Below are 24,114 nucleotides of genomic sequence, written 5' to 3' on the forward strand. Positions count from 1 at the left end.
CTTTACTCCTCACACTTCAGACAGAGCCCTAATATCCAGAATATACAAAGAACTCAAAAAATTAGACAATAAGATAACAAATAACCCAATCAACAAATGGGCCAAGGACCTGAACAGACATTTCTCAGAGGAGGACATACAATCAATCAACAAGTACATGAAAAAATGCTCACCATCTCTAGTAGTCAGAGAAATGCAAATCAAAACCACCCTAAGATACCATCTCACTCCAGTAAGATTGGCAGCCATTAGGAAGTCAAACAACAACAAGTGCTGGCGAGGATGTGGGGAAAAGGGTTCACTTGTACATTGTTGGTGGGACTGCAAATTGGTGCAGCCAATTTGGAAAGCAGTATGGAGATTTCTTGGAAAGCTGGGAATGGAACCACCATTTGACCCAGCTATTCCCCTTCTTGGTCTATTCTCTAAAGACCTAAAAAGAGCATACTACAGGGACACTGCTACATCCATGTTCATAGCAGCACAATTCACCATAGCAAGACTGTGGAACCAACTTAGATGCCCTTCAATAGACGAATGGATAAAAAAAAAGTGGCATTTATACACAACGGAGTATTACTCTGCATTAAAAAATGACAAAATCATAGAATTTGCAGGGAAATGGATGGCATTAGAGCAGATTATGCTAAGTGAAGCTAGCCAATCCCTTAAAAACAAATGCCAAATGTCTTCGATATAAGGAGAGTAACTAAGAGCAGAGTAGGGACGAAGAGCATGAGAAGAATATTAACATTAAACAGGGATGAAAGGTGGGAGGGAAAGGGAGAGAGAAGGGAAATTGCATGGAAATGGAAGGAGACCCTCAGGGGTATACAAAATTACATACAAGAGGAAGTGAGGGGAAAGGGAAAAAAATATAAGGGGGAGAAATGAATTACAGTAGAGGGGGTAGAGAGAGAAGAGGGGAGGGGAGGGGGGAGGGGGGATAGTAGAGGATAGGAAAGGCAGCAGAATACAACAGACACTAGTATGGCAATATGTAAATCAATGGATGTGTAACTGATGTGATTCTGCAATCTGTATACGGGGTAAAAATGGGAGTTCATATCCCACTTGAATCAAAGTGTGAAATATGATATATCAAGAACTATGTAATGTTTTGAACAACCAACAATAAAAATTAATAATAAAAAAAAAATTAAAAACAAAAACAAACAAACAAAAAACAACATGCAGGGCTGGGTTTGTGGCTCAGTGATAGAGGTTTGCCTAGCATGTGTGAGGCACTGGGTTCTATTCTCAGCACTACATATAAATAAATAAAGTCCACTGGCAACTAAAAAAATATTTAATAAAAAACAATATGCATCTGATTAAGGGTAAAGATTTTCTCACCTAATAATTTCCATCTTTGTTTCGAATATTAAGTTTGTAAGATATTTATCTCCTACAGTAATACCAGCATTTCAGCTAGGTGTATCAGCACACACCTGTAATCCCAGGGGCTTGGGAAGCTGAAGCAGGAGGATCACGAATTCAAAGCCAGCCTCAACAACTTAGCAAGGCCATAAACAACTCAGTGAGACCCTGTCTCAAAATTTAAAAAAAAAAAAAAAAAAAAAAAAAATTTAAAAAAGGGGTTTGGGAATGTGACTCAATGGTTAAGTTCCCCTGAGTTCAATCCATGGTACAAAACAAAGCAAAACATCAACAAACAAACAAACAAAGAATTCCCAGCATTTCAATATTTTTGGATTTTTCCATTTATCCCCATTCCTTTCCTTAAAAAAGAACATGCAAAAAACATTAAAATGAAGTAAAATAATTAAACAGCATAGCATTACAATATTCATTTACTAAATATATTTATGGAACACATATACAAAGCACTGTACCTAGCACAGGAGTAAAACAGGTATGGTCCTTGTTCTTTTTCTTTTTCTTTTTTGGTACCAGGGATTGAACCCAGGGGTGCTTAACCACTGAGCCACAACCCCAGCCCTTTTTATTTTTCATTTAGAGATAGGGTCTCCTATGTTGCTTAGGGCCTTGCTAAATTGCTGGGGCTGACTTTGACTCGTGATCTTCCTACCTCAGCCTCCCTAGCCACTGAGTCACTGCGCCTAGCTTGATGCTTGTTCTTTACATGTTTAGTTTTAGCAGTGGAGAGAAATATTAATCAGAAAGTTACATGAACAAATATATAATTACAAATTGTAGCAAGAAGCAGTGAAGGAAATGGTTGCTATAGTAATATTTACCAGAGGACCAGGCATTAAAAAAAGAATGCACTTTGTTTCAAAAAAGTGGCTGCATGGGAATTTCAATATGTTAAATTTGAAGACTACCTGTAAACTCAGTTCCATAAACATTACCTCCCAGTTATGATCAATGTGCTTTAGAAACCTTTAAGACTGGAAAAGTCACAGGCTTCCCAGGAGGTAACATCCAAATGCTAAACATGAAACATAATTTTGCCCAGTAAAAGAAGTGAAAGAAATTATTTCAGGTAAAGACCCTAATGATAATCTAGACCAGCATCCAGAACAGATATAGAGTAGTGTCCCATTCTCTAGTGGTGCACAAAGTAAGAGATTGTGAGAGCAAAGTAATGGGAGATGTAGGCGGCAGGAAAGAGAGATCATATCATAAAGGGCCTTATGTGTCATGTTAGGGAGTCTGGATTTTGTTTTGAAAATAAAATTCCTGAAAAGTTTTAAGTAGTGTAGAGTGAAAAAAATAAGATTTGATCTTAGACCACATTTCCATTGTATTAAATGTTTAAGGAAACATTTCACAGAAAAACTTGAAGAGCAAGAAAATTTAATCTACCCCTTTCTCGACCATTTCATTTGATTTAAAAAAATTTGTTATTATTCTGTGTTGCTGTCAAAATACTCCAGTCTATGGCATCTCAAGAGTATGGTTTGAAAACCACAGACCTCACATTTTGGATGAAAAAATACTGTGATCCAGAAAGCTTAAGTAACTTTCTCTAGGTTTGAAAATTCATTAATAGAAAACTTAAGGTTGAAATTCTCTTTCCTTACTCTTTATTACTCTAAACAGGCACCCCTTTCTTCCCTGACCCCCAACCCCTACTAACAAGACCTAACTAAAGCCTTCAGGAGAACCAGTACTCTCACATATTTGCTATTCATAATTAGAATTCTGACCTTATATAGTTGCTATGGGGATTAAATGAGAGGTGCCAAGTACATAACAAGTTTAGGCAAATGTTTGCTTTATCATTTATGATAAAAAATAGCAGAGATCAAATAGTATCCCAAATTATCAAAAAGGGAATACTAAGCCCATTATCAGTGTTCTAGGAGGATGTTCAAGTACCGAGTGGCCAGAAATGAGATGTTCTGCGGGTACAATACCCCATAATCACACTCCATCCCTCTCGGAATCTTGGTGGAACTCAACCCTCCCACTCAGCAGAGGCAGCATTCCAATTCTCCCTCGGTCTGTCTTTGCAGGTACCTTTCCGCTTTTTAGCCAATGTTGCTTCCACAGGTAATGGTCCAACCCAGCGCTCTTCATTCTCCTCATCGTTTTCTTGGGCCACCGTCACTGCCACTGCCAACTCTCTCGCGCTCAATTCCGTTTTTTCCGGCTCTTCTGGGTCCCGGCGCCTTCTTCTTCTAAGTTGCGAATCGCTCCCACTTTCCGCAGCCATGTTGTCAGAAACGTCAGAAAAAGTGCGACACACAATTCCGGCACCAATTCCAAAATTCTCGGCGCAACCCTCTCGTCAGCGTCTGAGCGAGTTTCGGGATTGGCTGAGGTGATTAGGAGCAGATCCAATCAGCCGGCAGCGCGCGCATAGAACTCTGCTCCGTAGCTGAAGCTAAGCAAAGCTGAGAACCGAAGCCTATAGCTCTGTGAAGGTAAGAAACGGGAAAAGATCAAGCCGTAACCACTTAAGTTTGTCTCGGGGCTGGCAGCTCACTGGATTTGGAGCTCCAGCGCAGAAGGCGAGTTCTTTACCGCTCCGGAACTGGAGCCTGTCGTCCAACTGGGCCTTCAGTCAGCGGTTCTTCGCCAGTGGCGTCAACGCCTGCGCCACCACCGCCCGGGTTAGCAGAAAAAGATGGAGGGGCGGGGTTGCCAGTAACTGATGAACTTTCACCTCTTCTCACACTCAGTGAAGAAGTTGGCGAGTACTGGTAGTTGCTTCCAGGACGGAATGGGGGGTGGAGGAGAGAACCTGCTACCTCAGTTAACCCTGAGTGGCCCAAGAATGGAGCTGTCACCTGCTTTCTGCCCTGACATGGACATTGATCTCTTAGCGGTCTTTTTTTTTCTTTTCTTTCTTTTTTTTTTTTAAGAGAGAGGGGGAGAGAGAGCGAGAGCGAGAGAGCGAAAATTTTAATATTTATTTTTTAGTTATCGGCAGACACAACATCTTTGTTTTTGTATGTGGTGCTGAGGATCGAACACCTGCTGCACACATGCCAGGCGAGCGCGCTATCGCTTGAGCCACAACCCCAGCCCCTCTTAGCGGTGTTTTGAACTTCAGCCTTGCTGGCCTTCTCTTTCTTTTTCTGGCTTGTGCTGGGGATTAAACTATTTATTTATTTAGTACAAAAAAAAAAAAAACCCGCACAATTTAAAATCTACTCTCTTAATCTCTTTGTTTATCCATTAAATACAATCTGTCAGAACGACTTGCCCTTTTCTTCAAAAATGAAAGGAATTTTCACACTTATTTCCAAACCTTGTGGGTGCTTGTTTCAAATCAGATGAATGTCTTTTTTACTTTTTCTTTCAGGTAGAAACCAAAGGTAGATTTCTTTAGGGAAGGAACTACCCATGGTAAGCAGTGTTGAAAAGCTTCTTTTAATTTCAAGGACTCCCATTATTTGACCCATCCTACCTTGAAAGATCATTTATTCTCTGCTTTCTCCTCTAATCAGATAACTTTCATTTATGTCTCAAAAATATGCCTTGCCCATTTTTGCCCACGTCTTATGTTTTTAAACCTTGAAAGCCTCTCCACAGCAATCTGGCCTTTACCTTTCCAGCTTTTCATCTTTCAGAGCCCATTACAATAATAATGAGGGTGAAGATTGTAATGATAATGGTTAATGGTTAATGATCTGGTTAACATTTATTAGGTGGTTTTATGTACTAATTTCTTTATTCTTCTAGGTAGGTCTATCTAACCTTCACTATCCTGAATTCTGAAAGCATTTGCAGCCTGTGTTGTATAATTTGCCATTTCATGGCACTTCTTTTGGGTGCTGGGGATTGAACTCAGGACCTCATGCATGCTAGGCAAGCACTTTACCACTGAGCTACATCCCCACCCCCCACTTCATGGCATTTCTAATACTGAAGTTATATCTTGTATTTAATCATTTATGAGAATATAAGCTCCACAAAGAGATTTTTCTCACCTACACAGCTATGGTTACAGTGTCTAACCAATGGTACACATTAAGAGCATTTTGTTAAATAAATGAATACATCTTTGAATTATATGAGCACTTACATTTATTTCATATATATTAATCTTTTCCCCATTAGTGGTACAAATTTAAGTTGGTATGACATAATATTATTCCTAAATACAGTGATGTTCTTCAATAAATTAGGTGTTTTAATTCTAACTGCTGATCTCGAAAAGTTGACTTGTTCTATTCTTAGATAGGTTGAGGGATACAAAATGTGTAAAAAGGGTAAAGTTAAACCCTTAATGTGTTTGCGTGTGTGTATTTTTAAAAATAGACAACAAATTCATTTCTCACAATTCTGAAGGCTGGAGGTCTGAAATCAGCATCAGTGTGCCAGTGTTTTCTGGTTTGGGTGAGGGCGGTCTTCCAGGTTGCATCCAACTGACTTTTCCTTGTATCCTTCCAATGCAGAAAGAGCAAACTCATGAATAAATGTTTTTATTTATTTGTATTCTAATACTATGTTTAATTTCTAAGCCCTCTAATTTGTTGAATATCTACCCACTTACATACACACACATGTACACACACAGTTTTGCATTACTTTTGCATACTGATAATGTATTTTGCCGCAGTCTGGCTGGGCACAATTCAGGAGCCACTTCTCAAAAGAAACGAACTTTATTTTTAGAACCACACATGCCAAACAAAACAACTCCTCAGGAAAACCTTCAGAGCCCAACTGCCACCACCAGCTTCCCACAAACCACTCCCCCAACTACCAGCCTCTCCACCTCCCATAATCCTCCTGCTCTTGAGGCCAATTGGCTGGGTTGCGTGGGCGGAGCCAAAAAAGTCCCCCAATGAGCAGCTCCGTGGCCTGAAAGGGCAGGGAAACAGCCCAATGAGCATCACCGCAGAGGAGCCAATCAGCTAGATGTTGCTGGGGCTGCTGTGAGCCAATCATCAGCTGGCAGTCTGAAAGTTTGCTGGGCCCCCTTCGACTGTGGCTCTCAACAGAATTTTAATTATCAGTATTCCACAAAGTGTGGAGAAATCAATTTGCACTTGATTTCTGAGTTAAGGTATATTTTAGACAAATAATATTTGACTTTTTGATTAAATATTTTAAATTGTTAATGACTGGTTTTATGAGCTTAAATTGTATGTTAAGTAGAGCGGGTAGAGTATTTAGTGTAAACATTTTTGGATATAACAAGTTATTTAAATGATTTTTACGATCTTCTAATACTGATATAGCTCTTTGTATGCTAGCTACAAATCTAACAGCTTTATATACATTTAGTTATTTAATTGTTCATAATAACCCTATGAGCTATGTAATATTTATTATCTTAATTTTAAAGATAAGAAACTGAGGCATAGAAAGGTTAAGTGACTTGTCAAAGGTCCCACAGCTTGTAAGTATCAAAATTGGGATTTAAACTTAGAGTCTGGTTGTAGAATTTACCTTTATAGTGTTTTGTTTTTTAAACAAATAATATTGTAGGCATACTTGTGTAGACTTATACAAACATAACTATCTGTAGGATTATTCCTAGGAACAGAATTTCTGGGTCAAAAGATAAATTCATACCAACACACTGTAGTGCCTGCTGCTTTTCCTTTTGGCTGTCATCTAGCAAGGTTGTGTCATTCCTCATTCCTTGAATGTTATTAGCTCCTGGCTTACTGTCATCCTTTGCTGTACACTGTCATATTTCTTAGTGATTTAAATATCCTTATAGATGATCCTTCCAGCAACTTGACTCTCTTTCTTGACCTCCTCTCCTCTAGTGATTATAATCTCCAGCTTGTCTTAGTTATTCACTCACATGGCCATTCTTTGAATTGTCTCTGTCTGTACCTGTGTTGCCTCACTGTGAAGGAAAACACACAGCCCAGTGGCCTTGAACACCTAGCCAGTAATTCTACTATCTTATCCTCACACATTCTCTCATATCTATTTTATACATTTCCTTTCCTCTCCTTATATCTGTAATACTTTCTCCCCATCCTTATTCACTGCTAGTAACCTTAGTTATGATTTTACTAAGAAGCAATTCAGACAGAGCTTCCATAAACTCCTACCAGCATATCTGCTCACCTACCTGCATCTATGCTCTTGATACTCTGCTGAATCTCCCATTAAAATAAATGAATTTTGAGCCAGGTGTGTTGCCACACACCTGTAATCCCAGTGACTCAGGAAGCTAAGGCAGGAGGATTGCATGTCAGAGGCCAGCCTTAGCAACTTGGCAAGGCCTTGAGCATCTCAGCAAAGCACTGTCTCAAATTTTAAAAAAGTCTTGAAGTTATAGCTTAGTGATAGAGTGCCCCTGGGCTCAATTCCTAGTACTGCCTTCCCCTCAAAAAAGAGTATCATGTACTTTTATCTTTTTTTTAATATTTGTTTTAGTTGTAGGTGGACACAATCACCTTTATTTAATTTTTATGTGGTGCCAAGGATCAAACCTAGTGCCTCACGCGTGCTAGGCAAGCGCTCTACTGCTAAGCCACAACCCCAGCCCCTTGTACTTTTATCTTAAGCTGACTTTTCCTATTCTTTTTCCTGCCTTGCTTTTCTCCATGACACTTGAAATAATTTCATATTCTATACTGTATATTTTTTAATTTATTGTCTGATTTCTTCAATAGAATTAAGCTCCATGTGGGGGGGACTTTTTTTTTTAGTTCATAGTAACTTTGTTCCCCACCAGTTTAAATGGTAATGGGTTTTTTTTTTTTTTTTGGTCTTTTTAAAATTTTTAATTGACATGATAATTGTTTATGTTTATAGGGTATGATGTGATATTTCAATACATGTATTGGGAGTGTAGCTCAGTGGCAGAGTCCTTAGCAGTATGAGACCATGAGTTTAACCCTAGCAACCCACTCCCACAAACAAAACTCTTTTTTTTTTTTTTTTTTTTTTTTTTTTAAGAAAGAGTGAGAAACAGAGGGAGAGAGAGAGAGAATTTTTTTTTTTTTTTTTAACATTTATTTTTTTCTAGTACTTGGCGGACACAACATCTTTGCTTGTACGTGGTGCTGAGGATCGAACCCGGGCCGCACGCATGCCAGGCGAGCGCGCTACCACTTGAGCCACATCCCCAGCCCTAAAACTCTTTAGTACCTGTATACAGTGTATGTATATAATATTAGTACCCTAATTGTAATTTGCATATTCATCACCTCAAACATTATCATCTCTTTGTGTTGGAATGTTCATAATTCTTCTAGCTATTTTGAAATATACAATTAATTGTTATCTGTATACTTATTGTACTCTGTGCTATAGAACATTAAAAATATTCCTCTTATGCAACTGTACCCATGTGCCCATTAAACATCCTCTCTCTATCCCCTTCTTACCCTCCCAAACCCTGAAAATCTCTATTCTGCTCTACTTCTAGGAAATCAACATTTTTAGTTTTCACATGTAAGTAAGACCATGTGATATTTGTCTTTCTTTATGTGACTTATTTCATATAACATAGTGTCCTTATTCCTGCTTCCATAAATGAGAGAATTTTATCCTTTTTTATTTTATTTTTGTTTTTTGCAGTATTGAGGATTGAATCCAAGGATCATTCTTTTTTATATATGAATAATATTCTGTTGTGAATATGCACTACATTTTCTTCTTCCATTTATCTGTTGGTGGACACCTAGGTTGACTCCATTATCTTCACTACTGTGACTAATGCTGTAGATATCTACTTAAAATCTGATTTTCTATCCTTTGAATATATATTCACTAGTGGAATTGCTGTTCTAGTTCTATTTTTTTGAGTATTGTTTATACTGTTTTTCATAATGGTTTTACTAATTTATATTTCCTCCAACAGTATTGTATTAGTGTTTCCCTTTTAGTAGGAAGGATTTTGTCTGTTCAAGTCTCTGCTAAATTTTTAGCACTAGATGAGTATTTTTCAGGTAACAAATATTCAACAAATATTTGTTGAATGAATAAATATATTTTACTTTAGTTTTTCTTATAAGGCTAAGAAAAATCACAATCCACATGTCAGTGAGTCAGCAAGATCTAGATCCTGATAGTACCACAGATGTGGAAGTTGTTACAGATACTGAAGAAGAACTTATTAAAGAATGTGAAGAAATATGGAAAGACATGGAAGAAGTAAGTTTCAAGAGATAAAGGTGATATATATGTTAATATAAGAATTAAATCAATTTCAATAACAATTAGACTTTGGAAAGATAGAATTTTGCTAGTTTCTCAGAACTATTGTATATGGTAATATTTATATAGTTTTTAGACCTATAAGCATTCATTCAAGAAGCTTTATGATAGATAAGCTATAGAAAGAGAAAAATATGACAACTCCTAGTCTTAGGTTTATTATCTTGGAATAGCTATACATAATATTGAAGTACAAAACTATACTTAGAAGGAATACTCAACCTAGGCTGAAGGAGTCATGGATAACTTTTTATAAGAAGTAATCACTAATTTCATTTCTAAAGGATAGGTAAGACTTGGCCAGTGAAAGTAGGACAGGCATAGAATGTAGAAAGATAAAAATGTATAAAATTTGAAGAGTTAAGAGAACTCTAAGGAGAATATGATGAATAATGCAAATAAGAACAAAGAAAGATTTGTGGACTGAGACTGGAAAGTTAACTGGGAACAAGAACATGAAGAATTTTGTTGAGTGTGTACTATGGGAAGCCAGGATTATAAACACTGAAGTGACATGATCAGATATGCAGAGTAAGAAAATTATTATGAGGGCTGGGCGTGATGCGTCATGCCTGTAATCCCAATGGCTTGGGAGGCTGAGGAAGGAGGATCCTGAGTTCAAAGCCAGCCTTGGCAAAAAGTAAGGCTCTAAGCAACTCAGTGAGACCCTGTCTCTAAATAAAAAATACAAAATAGGGCTGGGGACTTGATTAAATGGTTGAGTGCCCCTGAGTTCAATCCCCACTACCAAAAAAAAAAAAAAAAAAAGAGCATTTAGGAGGCTCTAGTCCTATTCAAAAGTGAAGACCTAAATAGTGTTACTACAAATAGAATAGGTTCAAGAAATATTAAGGAGGTTAATCACTGTGAAATTGGAGAGAATTATCTTGGATGGTTTCAGATTCATGGTTTGGGCCTTTGGCTGGTTTTCCTTAAAACACAGAGTATAGAAATGGGAAGAATACATAATTATGAGTGAAAGTGTGAATTCATTTAGAAATTGTTGAGTTTGAAGCATCTATACATTTTCTGTTTTAGTGAGGGAATTGCTTTTGGTATACTACAGTACCTTGGTAAAAATACTGTTCTACTTAAAATAATATAATATATGTTAGAGGCCACAGAATTTTAGCATCCAGAGTAGGGTGAATTATTGTAGTGTCTGTCTCTCTCTCTCTCTCTCTCTCTTTCTTTTTTTTTGTTTTTTTTTTTTTGGTACCAGGGATTGAACCCAAGAGCTCTGAGCCACTGAGCCTCATCCCTAGATCTTTTTTTATATTTTATTTAGAGAGAGGGTCTTGCTAAGTTGCTTAGGGCCTCATTAATTTGCTGAGGCCGGTTTTGACCTAGTGATTATCCTGCCTCAGCCTCCCATTATAGGCATGTGCCACTCTGCCTGGCTCTGTGGGGTTTCTCTTCTTATTTCTTTTTTAAAAAGTAATTTTTAAACATAAATTCTTGGAACTCTTATATCATTAATGTATCTACTACATAATTTGTCTAAAAATTTTTTTTTTCAGTGAATAAATTTAGACTTAAAAATAACTGTAGGCAAGGCCTGGTGGTGCAGGCTTGTAATCCCAGCTACTCAGGAGGCTGAGGCAGAAGGATTCTAAGTTTGAGGCCAACCTCAGCTATTTAGTGAGACTCTGTCTCAAAATAAATAAAAAAGAATAAGGATGTAGCTCAGTGGTAAAGTGCCCCTGGGTTCTATTCCCAGTACAAACAAAACAAAACAAAATAAAAATACTTTTTAACGAAAAATATTGCAACTAGAAATAAGCAAAAATAAAATTTTAAATTTAAATTACTCATTTTTAATTCTCAGATTTATTATTATTATTAATAGTTTTGGATTTTTAAAAATATTTTTTTGTAGTTGTACACAATAACTTTACTTTATTTATTTATTTATTTTTATGTGGTGCTGAGGATCAAACCCAGGGCCTTGCACATGTGAGGCGAGCGCTTTTCTGCTGAGCCATAACCCTAGCCCCTAGATTTTTTTTTTTTTTTAATGGCACAAGAACAGTGTCTCTTGAAGGCTTTGTTTTATGATCTTAACTAACTTCTTACCTATTTTGTTATTTTCTACTGTATTTTCTGTTATTCTCCCCACCTCCCCACCTTTTCCACTTTGTAGTTTGTAAGTCACCACAGCTATTGGTTTCTGTTCTTTTTCTTTTGTCTGGTATCCCCTTTTCCTTTTGATATATTTACTTTGGAACCTATTTGGCTGCCTCCTTCATTGTTTTGCTTAAAAAGTGAGGAATTAAAACTCTGATGTTAGGTATCTGTGTGTTGTTTTAAAGGAGTATTATGTTGGACTGATTAAAAAAGGGGAGGAGAAGGAAATTATCTATGGATTATATTATCTGACTTGTTTCTCTTTTTAAATCAAGTGTCAGAATAAATTATCACTTACTGGAACTGAGACACTCACTAATTCAAATGCTCAGGTATGAACTTTTTTTTTTTTTTCCTTGAAAATAGGTAAGTACAATTCATTGTATTTTGGAAAAGAAGTATATTTGTTTATATTTACTTCAAACATAATTACTTTACTAATACCTATATTCTTAATCATTTGGAAAACTCTTTGTTCTTCCTGATTTAAGAGTTGGAAGTAAATAAAATAGCAAGACTCCATCAAAAATTAAAAAAAAAAAAAAAAAAAAAGGAGCCAGGTGCTGTGACACACACCTGTAATCCTAGTGACATGGGAAGAAGACTGCAAGTTTGCAGTCAGCCTTGGCAGTTTAGAGAGACCCTGTCTTAAAATGAAAAAGGCTGAGGATATAGCTTAACTCAGTGGTAAAACACTCCTGGATCTGATCACACACACACACATACACACACACACACACACACACACACACAAACCAAACATTGAATCAAGCTATTATAAATAAGAAAGCATTTTCTTTATTGTTTGTCTTTTAAATACATTCATTTAGCAGTTGAGCAAATTGCTTGTTCATTGCTATTGTGATACCCTGTTAAAAATTAAAACAATAAAAAAAATAGAACAAAGACAGTCCTACTCCGTGTTAGGTAAAATAGCCAAATATATTTTTTCTATCTATATGTAACCTTTATTGATTTTTACCGTAGGCTTTAGAAGATGATTTAGATCTGTTGAAATAATCAAGGAATTATGGAATTGGTTTAGGAATAGATCAGTGGATCAGGTAAGGAATTTAAAATGTGACAAAAATATAGTAGTTCAAATCTGTCATAAAAGAATGAATTAGTTAATGAGTTATAATGATACAACTAGATATCCATGTGGAGGAAAATAAAATGGGACCTCTGTTTTCCCTTCTATACCATATAAACTCCTGATGGATTAGCAAAAAAAAAAAAAAAAAAAAAAAAAATCTGTAAAAAAAAGTAGGAGAATATTTTTGCAAACCAGGAATGGGGGAAAACTTCTTGGCTAATACTATAAGTCTGGTTTTTATAAAAGAAAAAATAGATGTATTTTACCATGTAAGAAATTAAAAACATTTTAATGATAAAAATTCTAAGGATAGAATCAAATGTACAGATGATTCCAATGAAAGTTCCCCCAAACTGGTAGAGAAATGTTAAAAGACAAAAGAACTCATTTGAGGGTGCTCCTGCTATCCAAATTTGATATTAAAATGAATAATAACTTTAATTGAATATAATAATATAAAAAAATAAAAGTCCATGATTATAGTGATACTTAATTAAAAATAAAAAAGAAATAAAGGGAAAAACTAATTTGTCACTTTTGAAAGTACTTGTTAGATTCTTAATGTCAGAATTAGTGATAAACAACTGGGTTCCTCTTTGTGTTCATGAAACTTTTTGAGTCTTGGCCTGGAGTAGTGACTCAGTGATGGAGCACTCGCTTAGCAAGTGTGAGGCACTGGGTTTGATCTTCAGCACCACATAAAAATAAATAAAGTTATTATGTCCATCTACAACTTAAAAATTTTTTTAACTATAAGTATGCAGCTGTGTTGCATAGGATAAATAAACTGAATATTGCATTTGAAAAAGCACTACGTAATAAGGAAACCATCATCTTCTTTGGAAAATGTGGTTCCTAGGTTGTAGAAATTGAGATACACTAAATCAGAATCATTAGAGATAGGACCTACAAGCTTATAAATGATTTTCATGCAGTGAGCCAAACACTGGGTCTGAGGGGATTACTTGTGTAGCTGTAAATGTGTAGTGTCGGAATATACAATATGTGTTTTCCTGTTGTGTTGAGCACCCCCAAGCCCACTCATAAGCTTGATGATTCTCTAGGAGGACCCACAGGACTCAGTATATAGTGAACTTGTTCTATTACAGTGAAAGAATACAGAGTAAAATCAACAATGGGAAAAGGTACATGAGGTGAGATCCACAGGAAACCAGGCACAATTCAGGAGTCCTTTCCTTGTAGAGTCACACAGGACCTGTTCAATTCTTCCGTCTAATTGTGACAATATGTCTATCTGAGTACCTCATTAGAAACTCTTCCCAAAGTTTTCAGTGGAAGCTGGTCACATAGGCATATCCTATCTGGCAGGTAACAAAAATACCAGACTAACAGAAGGAAAGCAGGTGTTCAGCATAAACCACATTGTTTTTTCTTTTTTTCTTTTTTTTTTTAAATTTATGTATGACAGCGGAATATATAAATTCCGCTATATATATGTAACAATTCTTATTACATATATAGAGCACAATTTTTCAGATCTCTGGTTGTATATATAGTATATTCCACACCAATTTGTGTCTTCATACCTGTACTTTGGATAATAATGATCATCACATTCCACTATCATTAATTACCCCATGCCCTCACCCTTTCCCTCCCATCCCTCTGCCCTATCTAGAGTTCGTCTATTCCTCCCATGCTCCCTCTCCCTATCCCACTATGAATCAGCCTCCTTATATCAAAGAAAACATTCGGCATTTGGTTTTTTGGAATTGGCTAACTTCACTTAGCATTATCTTCTCTAACTCCATCCATTTACCTGCAAATGCCATGATTTAATCTGTTTTATTGCTGAGTAATATTCCATTGTGTATATATCCCACATTTTTTTTTAATATCCATTCATCTATTGAAGGGCATCTAGGTTGGTTCCACAGTTTAGCTATTGTGAATTATGCTGCTATAAACATTGATTGTGGCTCTGTCCCTGTAGTATGCTGTTTTTAAGTCCTTTGGGTATAGACTGAGGAGAGGAATCGCTGGGTCAAATGGTGGTACCATTCCCAATTTTCCAAGAAATCTCTATACTGCTTTCCATAATGGCCTCACCAATTTGCAGTCCCACCAGCAGTCTATGAGTGTACCTTTTTCCCCACGTCCTCCCCAACACTTATTGTTGTTTGTATGCATACTAGCTGCCATTCTGACTGGAGTGAGATGAAATCTTAGAGTGGTTTTGATTTGCATTTCTCTAATTGCTAGTGATGATGAACATTTTTTCATGTATTTGTTGATTGATTGTACATCAAGGACTTAGGAATACAATCAGAGACCCTGCCCCAATTTCCTTAATAAGACTCCTGTGGCACAAGAATTAAAATCAAGAATCAATAAATGGGATGGACTCAAACTAAAAAATTTCTTCTCAGCAAAAGATACAATCTGTGAGGTGAATAGAGAGCCTACATCTTGGGAGCAAATCTTTACCCCTCACCCCCATCAGATAGAGCACTAATCACTAGAGTATATAAAGAACTCAAAAAGCTAAACACCAAAAAACAAATAACCCAATGAATAAATGGGCCAAGGACCTGAAGAGACACTTCTCATAAACCACATTCTTTAGATAAACAGATTAGGTATGTTAAGCCTCTCTTAGGAATGTTTTTGGTGGTAGGAACTATTTTCTTGAAGCCTAACCAAGTTCTCATTGCCAACCAAAGGACAATGTTATAAGGAGATCTTTCTAAAAATAGTTTTAATCCTGCTTTATTAATTATTTTCTGCCTACCTTTCATCTTCAAAATTTTATTAGAAGCCCATTTTCTAAAGTAGGAAGTTAGATACTTTAAGAAAATTTTAGTAATTACTTGAGAAATATTACTATTATTTTTAGAAAAAGTTGTTCAGTTTTATAGCAAGTTGATAAATAATTTGTATGCTTGCCTGCTGGGCTTTGGTGCACTAAAACATATGCTTCATCAATATAGTATCATCAATGTGTATGGGTTTAACTACATGAAATTATAGTTTATTATGAGTTAAAAATAAATTTTAATAATTTCACATATTTCAACCTAAGCTGAACAGAAGTGATATGGATTCCTTATCATCATATGATAGTTTTACCTAACTTAATGCTGCTTTTTAAAAATTTATTATCTCTTACTAGTATTAAACTACGTTTATACACTTGATACTTCACAAAAATTTTTTTCACATTCTTAATTGATTATCTATAAGGAAGATATTAAACTCTGCTTTTTTAAAGATTTTAAATAGGCTATTTATATCCCTTTAAGGGGAGTAAAGGGAGGAAAGGGGCGGGGATAAAGGGGTTGGAAAAATAGCAGAATGAAACAGATATTATTACCTATGTACATATATGACAGCATAACCAATGTGATTCCACAACATGTAAAATCAGAAAAATGAGAAATTATACCCCATCTATGTATGATATATCAAGGAGCAAAATATATTCTGTCATGTATAACTAATAAAACAAATTTTAAAAATTTTTTAAAACCATTAAAACACACACAAAAGATTTAAAATTTTGTTAAAGATTTAAAATTTTGTTAATGCTCTCTCTCTTTTTTTTAAACTCCTCTTCTGATGTATTTTGACAGGCAATATTATGATATAGAGCAGGGTCTTTGAGCTACTGTAGGTTATAAAAGATAGTAGTTGGTACCCTTGTGATGTAAATACTTTAGTAAAATCCATTTTATTTTTGAAATGTGAATTTTTAATCTGTCCGGGTACCAATAGGAATTACAAATAGAAGATTAAAAATGCTCTGAAATCTAACTTTAAGCGTACATGGACTTTAAAATATTAAAGTCTAACCAGTCAACAGATTTTCACATAGATTATCAAAACTGGAATGACGGGGATCACCTACTACCAAAACCACATTAGCCCTGATTTATATTTGGCTAAGAAATACACAGTTTGCAAGCTGCAAACTTTTGGAGTAAAGCTGGTTTTTATGTGTGGCTTGTGGGACCAATCTTATTTTATAATTATTTTGATTTATGTATTTAAATTGTATTTAAATATGTATTTAGCTATTCAGCTAAAAGTAGTTATAGTTTTTCTAAGAAGAAAAAAAATCTTAAGGCAAATTTATCTAAAAATGTTGACAATAAATAACTTTTTTTAAAATTGTGGTACTAGGGCTGGGAATAGTACCTAGGGTGCCAGGCATGGTATACATGTGCTCTACCACTGATTTACATCCCTACCCCTTTTAATTTTTTATTTTGAGACAGAGTCTCTTTGCTAAGGCACTGAGATTGTCCAGGCTGGCCTTGAACTTGGGATCCTCCTGCCTTATACTTCAAATATCTGGGATTAGAGGTAGACATCACTGTGCCTGGACCATTTTTTTATTTTAAGTTTTTATTTTCTTTAAGGAAATTATCTTAATGCACTTAGGTTCTTTTAGTTTAAATGATGAAGCAGAATTTATCATTTTTAATACTATATTATTCGTATAAGATGCTGTAATTAGCATGGTTTAAAGCAGAGTTATGTTTATAGTGTTAAATGTTCATAGTTTAATTTTACTTTTGTTAGCTATTTATGTTAGGAACTAATATTTAAGTATTAAAATGGTCTACATTTTTATCTATGAATAGCTATGATATATATTAAATCTCTTATTTTTTTTTTTAGCTATCATTATTGATTATGCAAGTGAAATGTTTAACTGCTGAACTCAGTCAGTGGCACAAAGAAACACCTGAAAGTAAGATTTTAATTTTTAGATTTGTATTTTTGTAGACAAATTAATTTAATGATCACAAGAAGAATTACAAGCTCCATTTGGCTTTCTTGAAATTTCCTGAATTCTCCTGATACTAGGAAGATGGAAAGAAAGCCAAGAATAGCATTTAAACATATATTCAAAGAATCATTTCAACAAGTACAGTATGTCAGAGTCTAAGAATATAAAAATTTTTAAAAACTCTGACAATGTGGCAGCCTATGGGACTGGTAATTCTGGGTATGAGGCCAACAGAGTAGCCTGTGCATTCAGTAGTACCTGGATAGGGTGTGTGTGTTAAGGGATAATGATAACAAAAAAAGTAAAAATCAAAAATAACCTAATATGCAACATCAAAAGGAATAGAATAAGAATACTAAACCTAAGAGTCAAAGGACTTGAAAATGTCTTGATTCCTTCATTCTTGAAGGATACTTGCATTGAATATGCAATTCAGAGTTATTGTTTATACTTGAAAAATATGCTCCCTAGTTATTGGTAAGAAATAACTAGATACCTTTGAAAGTTTTCAGTAGCGTATCATTTGAAAAATTTCAAATAACACTTGATTAGGAAAGGTAGACTTTTCTAATGTATGAATTTAACACAAATTTTACAGAATTAATATCCATTGCTATTTCATTTGACTGGCAAAATTTATGGAAGAGTTTATCTTTTGCTGGTTTGTTTTTATTGTTTTGGTTGTTTTTGGGGTGGGGGGTGGCAATACCGTAAGGATTGAAACTAGGGCTGCATACATGATAGGCAAATCCTCTGACACTGAGCTATGTCCCCAGCTCTCTTTTGCCGTTTTCAATTCATTACTTGTAGATATGTTTTAAGAAAGGAGTCTGATATTCTCTACCAAAATTGAAATTAAACATTTCATTCTGTGAAATTCCATTTCTGGGAATATGTTCTATAGAAATGAAAGCACCAATACCTAAAAAATGTGTTTGCTGTATTCTTGTTATTGTAGCTAAAATTTAAGTGCAAAGTTCATGCTTAGTCAACAGAATCACCCAGTATGTTATGGTATATTCTTGCTGTGGAATATTATACAGTCAATAAAAGGATGAATTAGACCTACACCATATGAATGGAAGGGGTTTTCATGGGAGTTTTGTTGAGTGAATTCAAGATGAAGTGAATGTGTGTAATACGATATTATCCTTGTTCGGTTTTTCTTGTTTTGTTTTGTTGGTACTGGGGATTGAACCCAGGGGCATTTTCCCTCTGAGCTGCATCCTCAGCCTTTTTTATTTTTTTATTTTGAGACAGTGTCTCTTTAAGTTGCTTAGGGCCTTGCTAAGTTGCTGAGGCTGACCTTAAACTTGTGGTCCTCTTTCCTCAGCTTCCTGAGTTGCTCGGATTACAGGTGTGTACCACCATGTGTAGCTGATATTATTCTTGTAAAATCAGCAGTGATAAAAAATAATAAACCTTTTAATATATGTGTGCTTAAATGTGTGTATGTGTGTGTGTGTGTGTGTGTGTGTATCTAGGATTATATGCCTACATATAGGAACACACTATAGATTTTTAAACTTGCTTTTGAGGGTTGGGGGAAAAACACTAAAAACAAAATTCCACATTTTTCTAAAAGTATATATAATTGGTTATATGTACAAAGATGGGAAACAAAAATAATTTCACAAAAGCTTCACATATTTCATAAAGCATTCTGTAATATACAAAAGGAATGGGTTATCTTGAACACCAAAAAACCAGAGAATTAACTAAATATATGTATAATTTTGTTTTGGTTTTGTAGTAACTCCCCTGACAGAGGATGTTCTGATAACATTAGGAACAGAAGAGGTAAGTAATTTATCAATTTGTAGTAAACTTAAATAATTTATAACCAGAATATTTTAGATTAGTTCATGACATAAGAAAAATGGTATGGGGGCTGGGGATGTGGCTCAAGCGGTAGCGCACTCGCCTGGCATGCGTGCGGCCCGGGTTGGATCCTCAGCACCACATACAAAACAAAGATGTTGTGTCCGCCAATAAATAAATATTAAATTAAAAAAAAAAGAAAAATGGTATGAAACTACCCTAAAACCATATTTTTATTTGATTATATTTTATTGAACTAAATAGTTTTTAAAATTTGAATTTGAAGTCGATTTTTATATCAGAACTATTGCAAATGTTAGTGATTAATATGTAAACCTTAATTGCATATCTCATTTTCAGGTGTTTAAACTCGATTAATAAAAATAAAAGGTTAAACATAGTTAATTGATTGCACACATACATCTGTTCTTCTACTATTGATTAAAAATTTGTGACATCCCAGTTCATATGTTAAAATCTAATTCCCAATGTAATGGTACTAGGAGGTGAGAACTTTGGGAAGTATTTAGGTCTTGAAGGTTGAGCCCTCATAAATAAGATTAATGCTCTTATGTGTGGCTGAAGGAACCACATTTCTTCTTTTTACCATGTGAGCAAGAAGTCAGTCTTTGTCAGACACCAGATCTGCTGGCATCTTTTTTTTTTTTTTTTGGTGCCAGAGACTGAACCCAGGAGCGTTTAACCACTGAGCCACATCCCCAACCCTTTTTTAATTTTTTTTATTTTGCGACAGGGTCTTGCTGAGTTGCTTAGGGCCTCTCTAAATTGCCAAGGCTAGCTTTGAACTCATGGTCCTCTTGCCTCAGCTTTCCAAGCCACTGGGATTACATGTATGTACCATTGCACCCAGCTATGGCATTTTAATCTTGTATTTACAGCCTTTAGAACTGTGAGAAATAAATTTCTTTTCTTTCTTTTTTTTTTTTTTTAGCTTCCCTATCTATAGTATTTTGTTATAGCAGCCCAAAAGTACTACAGAAAATTGGTACTGAGAAGTGGGGTGGTACTCTAATAAATATAAAAAATGTGGAATTTGCTTTGAAATTGGGTTAGGGGTAAAGGCTGAAGAATTTTTAAGTATATTCTAGAAAAAGCCTACACCACCATGAGGAAACTTTTATAGATAATTTTGGTGATAATTCAGAAAGAAAAGAGGGAAACTATAGAGAAAGACTCAGTTTTCTTAGTGCCTGAGTAATCCTAAACAGAATACTGGTGGAAGTATGCACAGTATAGACTCTTCTGATATTTCCAATGGAAATGAGAAGCATCATTTCTAATGGTAGAGAGGAGAAACTAGTGTTTTTTGTTTTTTTTCTTTCTCACTATGCAGTACAACACAGCATCACTGGTCACCAAAATATATGGAGATTTCTCCATACCAGAAACCAATTTTCTGGCAGATTTTGCAGCACATGGGAAGGGACATGAAGCTTCCATACCCTCTTTTTGCCTCCCTCCTTGAACCTTCACGTACTCAGACATTCAGAAGCTCCTGAACCCATCACAATACGCAAAGCAGCAATTTAAAACTTAAGGGCTATTCATTTTTGTAATTTTCCATTTAATATTTTCAAACCACAGTTGGTCCCATGTAACTGATACCAAAGAAAAGGAAAGCTGTATAAGGAGGAATTACTGTAGAAATGTGTATACCTATTTCTGACACTTCATTTGTTCTTCATTCTGTACTGTGGATATTTCTGTTCCTTTGTTCCATATTCTGTATTAAAACCAATACCACTTTATCTTGGCTACCTACAGAAGCCTAATAAAGACATCACAAAAAAAAATGCAATATTTCACATTAAGTAGTATGAGTGTTCTAAGTTTGTTGTTTCAAAATTGTTTCCCATTTTCATCTAAATTTTAGAGGTGGCTTTTTATTCTATCCCATAAAAACCTTGCTGAAATTTTAATTAAACTTCCCCCTACATTATAACTTAAGTTTGGGGAGAATTGACATCTTTAACATATTTAGTCAGAATGCAGATCTCCATTTATTTGGTATTTAAAATAAGCATCTCAGTAATATTTTTGTAGTTTTCAACATATAAGTCTTACATATCTTTTGTCAAATTCATCACTTAGTATATTTTAAAATCTTTTTTCCCATTCCCCATCCCTTCCCTTCATTCCCCGTTGTCTAATCCAAAATATTTCTATTCTTTCCTAACCACCCCCACCTTATTGTGAATTAGCATCTGCATATCAGAGAAAATATGTGACATTTGGTATTTTGGGGAATGGCTGATTTCACTTAGCATAATATTCTCCAGTTCCATCCATTTACCAGTAAATGTTATAATTTCATTCACTTTATGGCTGTGTAATATTCCATTGTGTATATGTACCACATTTTCTTTATCCATTCATCTATTGAAGGGCACCTTGGGTTCCAAGCTGAACTGTATGCTTAGTATTTTTGATGCTCTTTAAATGGTTCTTTCAAATGTCAGTTTTTTATTACTACTAAGTACTAAGATCAATCTTGATCTTACATTGATCTTACATCCCGTGAGCTTGAGAAATCTTTTTATTCTAGTAGCATTTTATAGTTCTGTAAGATTTTCTAAATTGACATGTCATTTGAAATCAGATTTCTATATGGATTATCTGAGATTTATTATCCTTTCCATTCTAGATGCTTTTCATAACTTTTTATTGTCATATTTTACTGTCATAGAACTACTTCAGTAAAATATTAAATGTAGTTAGTAAGAATGGACATCTTTGTCTTGCTTCTGGTCTTATCCGAAAGCATTTGCTTTTTCATCATTAAGTCCGCTACTTAATCAACTGAACATAGGATAAATCCCACTTATCATAACATTAATCTTTTTTATTTATTGCTGGATTTAATTGTTGAAGTTTTACATATCTTTTTATATCTATGTTCATATGAAATATTGGTTTTTTTGTGATGTCTTTATTAGGCTTTGATATAAGAGTGATGATAACAACCTCATAGAATGAATTGAAAAGTATCCTCTCCTCTTCAAAAGAGCTTGTATATAATTGGTATTGTTTTTTCTTCAAGCATTGGAACCCATAGGTGAAGCCATCTGGGCTAGTATTTCCTTACAAACTAAATAAAAATTCTGAGATGAATAAAGCTTTTAATCCAGGAACATTTTTAACTACAAATTCATTTTCTTTAGGGCTAGTTAGGTTTTGTTCTTCTCTGAATGAGCTTTTGTAGTATGTCTTTCAAAGCATTGTTTCATTCTAATTTGTCAAATCTATTGATATAAAATTATTTGTAACATTTCATTTGCCCATTTTCTTTCTTTTCTTTTAATAACTTTATTACTGAGCTGTATCCCCAACCCTTTCTATTTTGAGATAGGGTCTCACTGAGTTGCTGAGGGTCTTGCTAAGTTGCTAAAATTTTGGATCCTCCTTTCTCAGCCTCCCAAGTCACCAGGATTATAGCATGTGCCACTGTGCCTAGCTCTCATTTTATGTTTATAGATGTCACCTCTCTTCTGATGTTGATGATTTGTGTCTTCCTCCCCTCTCCATATAACTTGTTAAAGTTTTACATATCTTTTTATATCTATCTAATCTGGCTAATTTTACTGACTTTCTCAAAGAACAAGCTTTTGATCTCATTTGATTTTCCTACCCCCTTATATTAATTGATTGAAATTCTTTATTATTATTTTCTCATCTTACTATGAGTGTCTCTTTGAGTTTATGGTAAAAGGTGAGATCATTAATTTGAGAATTTTCTTTTTTTTTTCCTATTATAGACTTTAGTATAATCATCTGTATACTGCTTTTATTTCATCTCAGAAATTTTGATTGGTGTTTTCCAATCATAATATATATGATTGAAGTTATGATTTCTTATTTTTTGTTGATTACTTCTTTGACTCGTGAATTATTTAGAAGTGTTGTATTTTTTTAGTGTCTGTGTATTTGCAAAGTTTTTTTCTATTATTAATTTCTTGCTTAATTCCATTGCTAGAACATATTTAAGGTAATATCAATATGATTGTATTGAAATTTACTTTTCTAATTTATTTTTCTATTCATTCTATTGTTTCCTCTGACCTGGTTTTCCTCTTTTCCTGCTCTTTTTTATTTCATGTTTTAAAATATAAACCCATTTTGTTATGGCTCTTGGCTCATTATTTCTCTTACATTTGTTTTCATAGTTGCTTTAGGGTTTACACTATACATCTTTAACTTAGCAATGATTTAAATTCAGAAAAACCTGGGGCTGGGGATGTGGCTTAAGTGGTAGCACACTCGCCTGGCATGCGTGCGGCACGGGTTTGATCCTCAGCACCAGGTACAAACAAAGATGTTGTGTCCGCCAAGTACTAAAAAAAATAAATGTTAAAAAATTCTCTCTCTCTCTCCCTCTCTCTCTCACTCTTTCTTTAAAAAAAAAAAAATTCAGAAAAACCTTGCAAAAAATCTTGAGATGAGGAAAATGGTACAAACAAAAGGGTATTAGATAAAGTTCAGAGTTATTGTAACTCGCCTTAGCCATACTGTCTTCCTGTTGTTCCTTAAGCACTCTTGAGCCTCATGGCCTTTTTACTTATTCTTTACTCTCTGTGAAATAACTGTTTTGCTAGGTATAACTTCATTTATCTTTTGTGTTCTTCTTCTGGCTATTTAGATGTTACCTGGTTGAAGAGATCTTTCCTTATTATGCTATTTAAAACAATTATTTCTTACTCCTCATGTGTTTATTCTTATTTTG

General features: G+C 34.8%; 2 protein-coding genes across 5 annotated transcripts in view; one reads left to right on the forward strand and one right to left on the reverse strand.

Moving 5' to 3' along the window:
- Positions 1-3,670, reverse strand: part of Ppwd1 (peptidylprolyl isomerase domain and WD repeat containing 1) — a 29,155-nt gene extending 25,485 nt beyond the window's left edge. Inside the window, exons 1-2 of one of the 2 annotated variants that reach the window (XM_077109482.1) lie at positions 3,445-3,614; positions 2,039-2,059 (exon numbers count right to left, since the gene is read on the reverse strand). In XM_077109482.1, the coding sequence (XP_076965597.1) occupies positions 2,039-2,059; positions 3,445-3,519 (96 nt within the window). In that variant the 5' untranslated portion in view covers positions 3,520-3,614. Of the gene's footprint in view, positions 1-2,038; positions 2,060-3,444 lie in introns of both variants that reach the window. The other variant, XM_076857207.1, reaches the window with a different exon arrangement.
- Positions 3,671-3,810: 140 nt separating this feature from the next.
- Positions 3,811-24,114, forward strand: part of Cenpk (centromere protein K) — a 29,942-nt gene continuing 9,638 nt past the window's right edge. The window contains exons 1-5 of one of the 3 annotated variants that reach the window (XM_076856111.1): positions 3,811-3,857; positions 9,359-9,510; positions 11,976-12,032; positions 17,441-17,513; positions 19,306-19,352. In XM_076856111.1, coding sequence (XP_076712226.1) covers positions 9,394-9,510; positions 11,976-12,032; positions 17,441-17,513; positions 19,306-19,352 — 294 coding nt within the window. In that variant the 5' untranslated portion in view covers positions 3,811-3,857; positions 9,359-9,393. Of the gene's footprint in view, positions 3,858-9,358; positions 9,531-11,975; positions 12,033-17,440; positions 17,514-19,305; positions 19,353-24,114 lie in introns of those variants that run through there. The other 2 variants (XM_076856112.1, XM_076856113.1) reach the window with 2 other exon arrangements.

The sequence above is a fragment of the Callospermophilus lateralis genome, chromosome 5 (assembly GCF_048772815.1).
Source record: "Callospermophilus lateralis isolate mCalLat2 chromosome 5, mCalLat2.hap1, whole genome shotgun sequence".
Taxonomy (NCBI): domain Eukaryota; kingdom Metazoa; phylum Chordata; class Mammalia; order Rodentia; family Sciuridae; genus Callospermophilus; species Callospermophilus lateralis.